Source organism: Macrobrachium nipponense, chromosome 42 (assembly GCF_015104395.2).
Source record: "Macrobrachium nipponense isolate FS-2020 chromosome 42, ASM1510439v2, whole genome shotgun sequence".
Taxonomy (NCBI): Eukaryota; Metazoa; Arthropoda; class Malacostraca; order Decapoda; family Palaemonidae; genus Macrobrachium; species Macrobrachium nipponense.
This window is the reverse complement of record NC_061103.1, coordinates 8,196,884-8,210,881: the sequence shown is the minus strand read 5'-3', so window position 1 is coordinate 8,210,881 and position 13,998 is coordinate 8,196,884. Positions and strand designations below refer to the sequence as shown.

The 13,998-nt window shown below is 36.2% G+C and overlaps 1 protein-coding gene across 1 annotated transcript; it reads left to right on the top strand.

Moving 5' to 3' along the window:
- The first annotated feature begins 4,836 nt into the window (after window positions 1–4,836).
- Window positions 4,837–6,504, top strand: LOC135213250 (testis-specific gene 10 protein-like). Its single transcript, XM_064247228.1, has one exon. The coding sequence runs from the start codon at window positions 4,837–4,839 to the stop codon at window positions 6,502–6,504; it is 1,668 nt and encodes a 555-aa protein (XP_064103298.1).
- The last annotated feature ends 7,494 nt before the right edge of the window (window positions 6,505–13,998 follow it).

Genomic DNA, 13,998 nt, shown 5'->3' with positions numbered 1-13,998 from the left:
TTTTGGTGTGGAGTTATTACTTCACTCAAAGTAGTATTTTATCTGAATGGGGGGAGGGGGGATCACAAGTGACAACAGCAACAAGCATGTGTGCTGAGCCATTTTTGCATAATTAAACCAGTCATATGGTGCCACTCTCAATTCCTCTAAAAAAAAAAAAATGTAAGATAAGTATTCTCGTTTTAATAGCGTCTTTGGTCATTTTCTTTTCTTGCCTATAGTTAGGGTACTGCAGCCATGTCGAGGTTCGTACCCCAACGTGTCTTACCATAACTGAATTGTTCTATAGTTGCTGTTGGTTCGTGTGGATGAAATGAAATTTTTATCGGATATGGGAGTTCGTTTGATATTAAGACCAAAGTCGCATCATAAAGAGCCGTTTTAATACCCGCACATTCACAAAGAGATGATGTACCACAACACAAATAATTACTGGAAACGGAAATGTGAATGAATTGTTCAGGATAGACTAACTATAGATATTAAAACATTTTCACCCATTTTATTCCCCCTCCCGAAGTTGACGATCATACAACTTGGAGCTCCTGACTCCCAAATTAAGTTGGCCTGTAATATCTTGTCAATTATCTAATAGTCCACTTATTTTCGGCTGCCTCACTCAAATTGATCTGTACGCTATCACCAAAATATCAGGTACCATATATATTCAGGGAAGAAAGTCTAAACTCAAATAAAAATTATACATAAGCAGTTTGATGTTTAAAGCCAGCTGAGTGTGTTTGTCTCCCAGCTTTCCGCCGGCACGCACCACAGGCAGCCTAAGTAATGTTTCAATACATTCTATCGATGCTGGCCTTGACGACCATTATTCGGCTAAATTTCTCCCTAGTAATATTTTTACTTTAATTGTTCATTCTATCTAGTATACAGGCACTAACATCATATTATATCCTCACATCTGTTCAATGTATTTACCATTGCTAATATGATTTATAATGCGTCTCCAACACTCATAAAAATCGGACAACCGAATGTGCTAATATGTCCGCTGTGTGCAAGGCATAGGGCGTCAATAACTGGAGTAGCGATCTCCCTGCCGAGAGTGACTTCGGAAGGCCATATTGAAAGGTCTCGGTTCAGCCCTTAGTACTATATTTTATTACTAATACTTTTTAAAGCTTTATTATTATTATTATTATTATTATTATTATTATTATTATTATTATTATTATTATTGTTTTTTTTTTTTTTTTTTTTTATTGATTTTTTTTTTTTTTTTTTTTTTTTTTTGCTCTATCACAGTCCTCCAATTCGACTGGGTGGTATTTTTATAGTGTGGGGTTCCGGTTGCATCCTGCCTCCTTAGGAGTCCAATCACTTTTCTTACTATGTTGCGGCCGTTTCTAGGAATCACACTCTTCTGCATGAGTCCTGGAGCTACTTCAGCCTCTAGTTTTTCTAGATTCCTTTTCAGGGATCTTGGGATCGTGCCTAGTGCTCCTATGATTATGGGTACGATTTCCACTGGCATATCCCATATTCTTCTTATTTCTATTTTCAGATCTTGATACTTATCCATTTTTTTCCCTCTCTTTCTCTTCAACTCTGGTGTCCCATGGTATTGCGACATCAATGAGTGATACTTTCTTCTTGACTTTGTCAATCAACGTCAACGTCTGGTCTATTTGCACGTATCACCCTATCCGTTCTGATACCAAGTCCCAGAGGATCTTTGCCTGATCGTTTTCTATCACTCCCTCAGGTTGGTGCTCGTACCACTTATTACTGCAAGGTAGCTTATGTTTCTTGCACAGGCTCCAGTGGAAGGCTTTTGCCACTGAATCATGCCTCTTTTTGTACTGGTTCTGTGCAAGTGCCGGGCATTCGCTTGCTATGTGGTTTATGGTTTCATTTTTCGTATTGCACTTCCTACATATGGGAGAGATGTTATTTCCGTCTATCGTTCTTTGAATATATCTGGTTCTTAGGGCCTGATCTTGTGCCGCTGTTATCATTCCTTCAGTTTCCTTCTTTAGCTCTCCACTCTTTAGCCATTGCCACGTGTCCTCGCTGGCTAGTTCTTTAGTCTGTCTCATGTATTGTCCGTGCATTGGTTTGTTGTGCCAGTCCTCTGTTCTGTCTGTCATTCTCCTGTCTCTGTATATTTCTGGGTCTTCGTCTACTTTTATTAGTCCTTCTTCCCATGCACTCTTTAGCCACTCATCTTCACTGGTTTTCAGATATTGCCCCAGTGCTCTGTTTTCGATGTTGACGCAGTCCTCTATACTCAGTAGTCCTCTCCCTCCTTCCTTTCGTGTTATGTATAGTCTGTCCGTATTTGCTCTTGGGTGTAGTGCTTTGTGTATTGTCATATGTTTCCTGGTTTTCTGATCTATGCTGCGGAGTTCTGCCTTCGTCCATTCCACTATTCCTGCGCTGTATCTGATTACTGGCACTGCCCATGTGTTTATGGCTTTTATCATATTTCCGGCGTTGAGTTTTGACTTGAGTATCGCCTTGAGTCTCTGCATATATTCTTTCCTGATCGTGTCCTTCATCTCTTGGTGTTTTATATCCCCTCCTTCCATTATTCCCAGGTATTTGTATCCTGTCTCATCTATGTGTTTGATGTTGCTCCCATCCGGTAGCTTTCCCTCCCCATATCCTTCAGTTCTCGTTACTTTTCCTTTTTGTATGTTGACTAAGGCGCATTTTTCTATTCCAAACTCCATCCTGATGTCCCCAGATACAATCCTTACAGTCTGGACTAGGGTATCTATTTCCTTGATGGTCTTACCATACAGCTTGATGTCGTCCATGAACATCAGATGGTTGATTCTGTTGCCTCTTTTCTTGAGTTGGTACCCGGGATCCATCTTCTGTAGTACTTTTGTCATGGGAATCATGGCTACTACGAAGAGTAGTGGGGACAGTGAGTCGCCCTGGAAGATCCCTCTCCTGATATTAACCGCTGCTAGTCTTATTCCAGAGCTTGTAAGTATTGTATTCCAGTTGCGCATTGTATTTTTGAGGAAGCTGATGGTGTTTTCCTCTGCCATATATTTTCAGGCATTCTATTAGCCATGTGTGTGGTATCATTATTCTTATTATTATATTAGTATTATTATTATTATTATTATTATTATTATTATTATTATTATTATTATTATTATTATTATTATTATTATTATTATTATTATTATTATTATTATTATCTTGAGAGCAAGCTGTATAAATCTTAAAATCATATCTGGTCGTTAAAAAGGTTTTATTAATTTCAGTCTCTCAGATATTATGTGATGTTGGGAGTAATATCAATAATAATACTAATAAAAATAATATACAGAAAACGTAAGATCTTACTGCAAATATTTTCCCTCCTTCAATGTATTCTCAAAATTACTTTTCATTCTCCTCAGTCTTGGAGAATAGAATGAACTCTCACACACCCTGAAAGGAATTAGTGGAATTGTTTGTGATAATGAAAAAAAAAAATGGGATACCTTGACTGTGACCTACAAACCTAATACCTCTACTACTGTATCACGTTTCATGAGGCCTACCAGAAGCCCACCAACTCGCCATCTAGCAACCTCCTTTTAACCTCCTGGATTCAAAGCCAGCTGAAGGAATTCGGCATCTTCGAAGCCGGCAAACGAATGATTAGTTCCGTCTCAAAACGGTCCCTGGAAATCAAGTAATCAAGACATACCATCAACACCTTATTTGGTCAAATGTACTTAGCGTAAGCGGTGCAAACCCTCATGACATATCTGGGTCATTTAAGGTCACCCGAAATGCCTCCTCGCATCAGGAAAGCGAGGTCAAAGGGAACTTTTCAGGTGTATTTCGAGTTCTTCTTAATATTTTTCTACATGGTTAGTGAAGGTAATTTGATGCATTATGGGTAATTCTTGCAATATGATACTTCTCGTAATGTGCAAAGCTAAAACATTTATATTTTTTTTAATACGTGAGCATCGAGTGTCAGTGAATACTTCAGTTTTTTACACGTGTTTCTAAGAGGGTGAAATTGACTTATTTAAGCAAGGATAAATCTATCATTCACTCCACTGGGTTTCACAGCTCACTGTGACCCATTGCAGGCCTTAAGACCAGCATGAGGGCCGAAAAGTTACTGTTTAAAAAAAATACCAAAGACTTAATTTACGTGGAGATTTATGATGAAGATAAACTTGGTAATTCAAATTTGATGTTAAGGATGTCAGTGATTGAGAATATCTTTACTTAAAGTAATAAAGACGATGTAGTTTGCTAGCAATCTATCTATCTACGGTCATAAATAAAGTTATATTATATAGATATAGAATATATATATATATATAGATAGATATATATATGATATATATATAATAGATATAAATATATATATAGTATATATATATATATATATATATATATCTATATAAATATATATAATATATATATATATATATATCATAATTATATATATATATATATATATATATATATATATATATATATATATATATATATATGAAACTTTTCCTTCTTCAGTCTCCATATCTCTCTGCCTGATATTTTATTAAGTCTTTAGAGAAAACGTAAGAGTTTTGAATTCCTGGATTAAATTTAAAAAAATATTTAGGGATTCCTTGGATAGCTGCTTATGTCCAGTGACTGTGTCAGGATTCCGGAACTCTAACTGTTCTGAATATTCCCACTCACTGGACATAAGCAACTCTCCAAGGAATCCTCAAGAATCCCGGAAGACAGGAGACAGAAGCAGCTTCGGCGGAGACCACAAAGGCTCCGGAATCCTGACGCGACTTACCTGTGTCGGTTTTGAAATCAAGGGTTAAAGCAAATTGAGTTGGTCTGCATCAAGCTAAGATGATTCTAAGTTTGCTTTCATTTGTGCTTAACCAGTGCTTTGCCATATCGGCCGGATTCCCCCATGAGAAAGCTGTCTATATCAATCTTGTTGTGCTGTCCATTGAAGTATTCATACTTCTTGGATTCTGCATGGATATTGTCCGTTTCTTCAATGATTTTATGGCTCTGGACAATTGTCCGTCGCTGGCCATAACTGAAGAGGACAAGCATTTGAATGATGATATGGACGACAGTATGAATGAAGATGTGCAAGACGATATGGATGACGATGAGCAAGACTGTGAAGAGGACGAAATACCGACTAGTGAAGATGTCTCTAGTTCAGCTTGTGAGGAGACATCGCATTTACCCAGCCAAACGACCCAGATATATGGAATCATCTTGACGCTTCAGGAAGAGCTCGAAGAGAAGGTTCGATTAGTAGACGAACTAAGTAAAAAGGTAGAGGGCCTGACTGAAGAAGGAACGAAGCTGGCACGCAATATAACTGAACTGGAACGTCTCAATCATGAGAAGGATAGGCAACTCCTCTCAATGCCAGCCGAAATGGAAGAGCTCAGGAGAGAGATAGCGCTCAAGGCGCAAGAGACAGAGAAGCTAAGAAGAGAGAACGAGGACAAAGACTCCTCCCTCATCATTTTGGAAAACACGGTCGCAGTTCTCGACATGGAAAAGGAGACGTTGCGTCGAGATCTGCAGCAGAAGGAAAACAGTCTAACCGAAATGAAAAATGAAGTACTCATGAAAAATGAAGACTTGAAGAAACTGCGAGAAGATAATAGAAGAAAGCAGAATAGCATTGAAAGTCTGCAGAAGGAAAGTGAGGAGGTGATCTTCCAGAGAAACGGTTTGGAAAATCAATTGCAAGTCCTTACCGTTGAGAAAAAGAGGGCCCAAGAAAATTTTAAGCAGCTCGAACTATGCAGGATAGAATTAGCTGACAAAAGGAGGGAGTTGGAGGATGTTAAAGCCCACAACCTCCAGAGGGATAGAGAGATCCTCCGCCTGGAGAATGAGCTCTCTCTGAAGCAAAATGAGGTCCTCGGTTTGATAAAAGGAATCGAAGATATTGTAGCACAAAGGGCCAATGGAAAGATCAATGAAATGACGAGGAAGGTAGTCCAACTTGAATTCAAGCTTGCTGAAATGAAGGAGGAACTTGAGACGATGGAGTTTGAAAAGATGGAGGCCATCTTGGAACTTGAAAAACTCCATGAAGAGGCCTTGGCCCAAGATACGAAAATCGGACTCTTGGACATGAAAAGGCTTGAAATGATTAGCAATGCAAAGGACACTGTTTATAAAGAGAAGAATTTGACCAAAATGGCGCTGAAAAAACAGCCTGGATCAGACAGGAAAGTTGGAAAGGAAAGTTCTCAGGCTAAACCTCGATGTCTGAGGAAGCCCCAGGTCAACTGCAATGCCCTCTACCGACAAATGGACGACATCGAGGAAGGGATTCTCCAGATCAGAGAGTTGCAACGACGTTCAGCTGCCAACAGGAGACACTCAAAAGCCTCGGTTAAACTTCCTTCAGTGACGAAGCCTATAAGTAGAGAACAAATACATCAGAAGCTGAGGAAGGAATCTGCAGCTAACCTCCAAAGACTGGAGCGAGATGCTGCAATGGTAAGAAATCTCTACAAGGGCAACTACGTCAGTTGAGAACCAGGCACTTTTAGGAAGACGTAGTTTGCCAGCCGAAGGAAGAAGAAAGGACAACCTCTTCGAAGTTGGGACGAAGAGGCTGCTCAGTTTTGTGATGGAATTCACTCCTGGATAAAGTTGTGGAAGCATCTCTGTGCGATGGAGAGACTACAGCGGCTGCTGGGCCAGTCGAGCGCCCCTCCTCCTGCCACATGATACCCTCTGAAATGGGTATCAATGCCCAATCACATATGGGTGGAAGGCAACCACTGGCGCGGCGTAAAAACCCGTAAGTTTCATGCCGACTGCTTCATATGGGAATTGGGTTGTGCATTGCAAATTGAATCCCATTTTTTGCATATACTACTGTGGCAACCTCTGGGCTTGGCGTAAAAAACCCACCCGTAAGTTCAATGCCTTTTATATATGCAAAATATGGGTTATGCAATGCATAATGGCCCAAATACTTGCATATACTACTGTGGCAACCTCTGGCGCGGCGTAAAAACCCGTAAGTTCAATGCCTTTTATATATGCATAATATGGGTTATGCAATGCATAATGGCCCAAATACTTGCATATACTACTGTGGCAACCTCTGGCGCGGCGTAAAAACCCGTAAGTTCAATGCCTTTTATATATGCAAAATATGGGTTATGCAATGCATAATGGATCAAATACTTGCATATACTACAGTGGCAACCTCTGGCGCGGCGTAAAAACCCGTAAGTTCAATGCCTTTTACATATGCAAAATATTTGATCCCAATGTGGCAGAGGGACTTAGAGCTCGAAGGACACCGTCAGGAGTCGCTGCATTCCAACGTCGTACAATCTAGAGATTGGAAGCTTTCAGTCTGTAGCAAAGGAGTGAATTTCATCAACAGTGAGCAGAGAATTGCCTGGATTTTGGATTGTCAAGAAATCTCCTGTTTTCCATCGATGGCAGCGAATTGATCTGGAAGTTCTTCACAGAATGGCAGGCGTCTCATGATCTATGGTTATATGGCTGAGGATTCTATCTACTTGGCTAGCTGAAGGAGCTGAGGAAGGGGAAGGGCCCATCCATGGTAAAACTAAAACCCCTGTCCTATGAAGCTCCGTTGGCAAGGATGCCCCATGGGTGAGATCAACTCTGATCGGCAAAGGCCACATAATATATATATATATATATATATATATATATATATATATATATATATATATATATATATATATATATATATATACATATATATATATATATATATATATATATATATATATATATATATATATATATGATATATATATGTGTGTGTGTATATATATTATATATATATATATATATACTATATATATATATACATATACATACATATATATATATATATATATATATATATATATATATATATATTTATGTATGTATATATGCATGTACATACATACATATATACTTTATATGTGTATATGTAGTACATATATATACATACATACATGCATAAATGCATACATATATATATATATATGTATATATACTATATATGTATATATAATATATTCATCCATCCATTTATACATACATACACAAGCAACAGTAAAATGATTTCACCTAAAATCTCCTATAAATTAAGTTTTTGTCATTATCATTAACACAACACAATTATTATTATTATATTATTATTATTATTATTATTATTATTATTATATTATTATTATTATTATTATTATGGACAAAATATTCCAACACCAAAATATTCCAGATAAACGAAGGAACAGCCTCTCTAACCCACACAAACACACACACACGCATATATATATATATATATATATATATATATATATATATATATATATATATATATATATATATATATATATATATATATATATATATATATATATATATATATATATATATATATATATATATATATATATATATATATATATATATCATTCAAGCTACAAATGTCCTTTAATATCTAAATTCACTCTACCTCGGAATTGATATATTTTTCATATATGTACAGAAGGGGAATTTTTTAGTTGATAATAATTCCGTCCCCACATTATTATCAACTAAAAAATTCCCCTTCGGTACATATATGAAAATATATCAATTCCGAGGTAGAGTGAATTTAGATATTAAAGGACATTTGTAGCTCGAATGATATATTAAATGAAATTACTGTCCGATGATGATAATTCATATATACGTTATATATATATATATATATATATATATATATATTATATATCTATATATATATCCACGTATATATATGCTTATATTAGATCATCTATATATATATATATTTTATTATATATTATATAATATATATATATATATATATATATATAGTATATATATATATATGCACACAACTTACAATACAGTCATAGTTCAATAAATAAAGAATATATGTAGCTCTTTAAAACATCAAATGATTTAGGCTTCCGAATATTGATTTTTTTTGTCTGGAATAGATGATTTACTGATACCAAAAACCTTTTGAAAATAGATTTCTTACTCCAATTACTCTTTCGTGATTTTAAGTCATTGTGTGGTGTATGTGATACGAATTATTACTGAAAGGAATCCGCTATCTGAAATTAGAAATAAGTCCCCCCACATTTTTGTAAACAAAAAAAATTTTTCTTACCTCTATTTCTCAAGCACCTTCCCTAATTTTCCCTTTCATTCGTTGGATTCAAACACAAACTGGTGTTTTTCGTTTAAGACAAATACGACGTAGCGAAATTCTGGGACAAATATCTACAATGCTGGAGTTGCTCTGCTTTTCGTGGGTGTAGGGCCTTGAAGTTTTTGAGCCAGTATCCATGGACTTCATCGGGACCTGGGGCTTTCCAGTTTGGCATTTTCTTTAGTTGGTGTCTGACTGTGTCTGTCGTGATCTCTGTGAATCTTTGTTTTATTCTCCCTGTTTCTTCTTCCTTGACTTCCGGAGCCCTGTTGCATGTTTGTTGTGTGATACCGGATTGCTCCATATGTTTTCCCAGAGTCTCTTACTTGGTTCGGCTTCAGGAATTTCTGGGTGGTTGTCTTCCCCTCTTAGTTGGCTGTATACTTTTCTGGTTGGTTCCGAATAGTTTGTTCTGTTGTATCCCTTATTCCTGTTCATGTACCGTTGGATCTTATGTTCTTTGGGCCTTAAGCCTCTGTTTTTACATCTTCTATTGTGTTTTGTTTAGTCCCCCTCTCTTGTACATTGTATTCTCGTTGAGTTCCTCTCTTGTTTTTTCTTGCTTCTTAGCCTTTTTTCTGCCATCTCTTTCAGTTTACTCAAGTCAGATCTCATCACCATGATTTGCTTTTCCAGGCGCCTTTTCCAAGGAGGTTGCTGTTTTGGTTTCTGTTGGGTTGGTTGTGCTGGTTGTGCTGGTGTTCGAATCCCCATCAGTTCTGCTACTAATCTTGCTCCTGCATATGCCAAGTTATTTATTTCTGTGATACTGGTGGTGTGTATTATGCCCATTATTTCATTGACCTCACTTGTTTTCTCCCTTAGTTTCTTGGTGTTGTGGGCTTTCATGAAGGGGATCTTTGTTCTCTCTGTATCTGGCTCCATCCATTGTCTAATCTTTTCTACCCATTCCGTCCTCTCTGTCACTTCGTCGGTGTTTCTTCGTGTGTCGTTGTTTGATACCTCATCCTTCCTGTCGTCTTCTGTGGCATCGTCTCTCAGTTCGTCTTCGTGTAATTCGTTGTCGTGTGACATTTCCCTTTCCAGTTCTTCTCTTTCTGTTGGGGAGAGCCAGTTCTTTTTCTTTATGTTCCTTACTTGGTCTGCCAGCCTCTGCTCTGTTTGGGGGGTGTTATTCCTCTCATTCCAGATGTTGACCAATCTTCTTCTATATCCTCTCTCCGTCGGGTTGCTTCTGATGTAGCATCTCCATATTTCCTTATTTTCTTCTCTTGTCCATTTCTTCCTTTTTGCTTCTGTAGCTCCAATCTCAGGCTGTTGATTACTGCCGTTGTGGTGATCAGTTTCTGGATGACGACCTCCAAGTACCTGACCATCTTCCCCTTCAATTGGGTTGAATACCTGGCTGCCGGACGAAGCTCCTCTGTTGCCAGAGGTTCCATTTACGTCGTTGTCGTTTATTCCTTCATTTCTTTCCATCATTGCTGAGTTTTTGCTATTTAAACCCATAGCTGGACCCTACCCCATCAGGGATAGGTATCATTTACAGCCGAGTAGACTGAGGAAATTATGGTAAAGATCCATTTCCCAAGGAATCAAACTTTATTATTATTTTTTATTATTATTATATTATTATTTTATTATTATTATTAATTATTATTATTATTATTATTATTGTATTATTATTATTATTCGACCCAATTTCACAGAGAAATATTACCTTACGAAAACATGCCTAAGCACTCCACCCATTGTGGTCAAGGCCTAAGCATCTGCTCTTGGATCTAAGCAGTTTCAAGTATAGATGGTTCCTGTGTAAATACAGTACTTTCTTTGCATACAGCAGCGAAGCACTAACTAAACAGTAATGTAGTACAATCACTAAACACAAACACGCACAAAGCACTTACTCAGTAAGCACTCACACTTGCATACACACACACACACACACACACACACACTCACTTAACATACACTCACACTCAATAACACGTAACACTCTGAATACCCAACACTCACTAGGCACTCACTATACACTAAATGCTCACTAAACACTTAAAACACTAAATTTACTAAATACTCATTATACCCCAAACACACGGTAAACATTCACTAAAGACTCACTTAATTCTAAACATTAATTAAACACTAAACACTCACTAAACCCTAAACACTCATTAAATACTAAAAGCTTACCAAACCCTAAATACTTATTAAATACTAAACAGTGAATGAATATCCACTCATTAAAAACTTAATAAACACTTACACACTAAACATTTTGCTAAACACTAACATTCACAAGACATTCACTAAACCCTCACTTAATATTCACAAAACATTTACATAAACCCTAAACACTCACTGAATACTTACACACTAAATATTCACTAAACACTACCATTCACAAGACATTCACTAAACGCTCACTTAACATTCACAAAACATTCACTAAAACCCTAAAGACAAAACATTTACTGAATACTTACACAATAAACATTCAATAACATTCACAAAACATTCACTAAACCCTAAAGACTCAGTAAACATTCACTGAATACTGACACATTAAACAGTTACTAAACCCTAAACATTCATCAAACACTTACTCATAAACATTCACTAAACGCTTACTCACTAAACCCATTAACGATAGAAAAAATGGACAATCGCACTAATTTTTCATTTCTCTTGTTTTCTTTACATTAATGTTAGGTGATTATTTCTTTGGTCTTATATTTATTCATAATCTTCTTGAGAGAAAGGAAATGTTCGAAATAACTTGGTGTGTATTACTATCTATTTAATGGGTGCGTATTACTCTATTTAACAAATGTTATGTATATAGACATTTTACAGCAATAACTCTAATAATGATAAGAACTTATATACAACTTTACAGTGCCAGTCTTCCAGTCACCGCTACATTAATTTTCATCACGTAAGCAATGCTAAACCTAGTACTATAATTGATGTCAGTTGCTTGCTTGACAAAATAATAATATGACTGAATTATTATGGGCCTACACATGACTGTTATTTACATGAAACAAAGAAATAATTTTTGTGTTAGATCAGCCATCCTCAACCGGGGTTTCGCGGAACCTTAGGGTTCTGTGAACGATCGCCATGGGTTCCGTAAGAATTCATGTTTTATTTAATTATTTGTTCTTTATAAGTATAAATTTTTCTTCGTTAAACATGGAGTGAGAAATCGCAGTCCTATAATTTTAATATATATATATATATCTATATATATATAATATATATATATATATATATATATATATATATATATATATATATATATATATCAAATACTTTCAGGGGGGTACCATGATACATTAGTAGATTGCCATAGTTTTATTAAAAAACGTTTCGCACACAATTCTCGGTGCATCATCAGTCTGTGAACATAATAGTAAATACATTATAAAAAGGATTTCACAAAATTACAAGGTAATTAAAAATTAATGGTTTAAAAAGAAAGCAGAAGTTAAAAGTTAAAAAATACGTTAAAACACTGTAAAAAGAGAGAGAGAGAACTGAGACACCAACCATCCAAGGCAAAAGACGAAGAAGGAATAGCAAAACCTGACGTCCCAAACAAAAAGTCAGTTATGCCAAATACAGAGGGGAAAGCCGTGGTGTGATTGTTCAAAGAGGGAAACTAGCCTTTTGATAAGTAATGACTCCAGAGTAGTTAGATGATCTGGGTCCTTTGTATATCCAATAATAGAGAAGTGCTGTTTTCAAGACCTCTATTTTGCATATAGCAGCATGATTTTTTGATGTTAGAAAACTCTGGTTGCTTAATTCTCTGGCCTGTACGAAAACTGAAACCCATGTGGCTGCAATATCTCACTTGCAACAGCCTACGAGTAGATCCGATGTAAGAGCCCGGACATCCAGGGCATGTGAATTTGTATACAACATTAGATCTCATGAAGGATTGCAAGCGATCTTTACAGCTGAAAAATGAACCTATCCTGCATGGATTATTAGAAATAAGTTTTAACTGAAGACAGGGAATTTCTTGTTCAATGATCTGTTTTAGTCTACGTGAGAATTTGTATCAAACACAAAGGGATGGAAGCAAGAACAGTTTCTTAGGAACATCAAAGTTGGCAACGGTGGGCTGGAGAAATTTGGTTAAAAGTTTAATTGATAACTCTAAGTACTACGTTTTTGGGATAGGAAATTTTTCTGAAAAAAACTAATAAAAATTCTATTTCATTATGGAAAGTTGGCCAGTTAGACGAATATTTTAATGCTCTATGGACAAGAGTGTAAATGGTGTTTTAATTTGAAGGTTCTTTGGCATGAACTATAATAGTTGTTAGCTAAACCGTATAGGTCTTTTTTTCTATAGACAGCTGTGGTGAATTCAGAATTACTTCTTGTAATATTGATATCAAGAAATGGCAAACTGTCTCTGTTCTCACCTCCATCGTAAATTGAATATTTGGGTGTGCTGATTAATATATTCCAGAAACTGTGTGCTTTGCCAAGGGTACTTAAAAGAGCAAAAGTGTCGTCTACATATCTCCTGTAGTATGCTGGTTTAAAGGAAGACTCACATTGATTTAAAAATTTTGTTTCTAAGTCACACATAAAAAAGTTTGCAAAAAATGGGGTCCCAGAGGGGATCCCATAGCAACTCCATCGACCTACGAATAGAGTTGCTGGTTAAAAACAAACATGGAGTCTTGCACAGCAAGTTCCAGAAATTGTTTAAAAATAGTCCTATTAAAACCGTAAAACAGAGTATCATTGCTGATAAAAATCTTGTTTAAAATAATATCAATTGTTTCATTTAATGGTACATTAGTGAAAAGTGATTCAACATCGTAACTGACCAT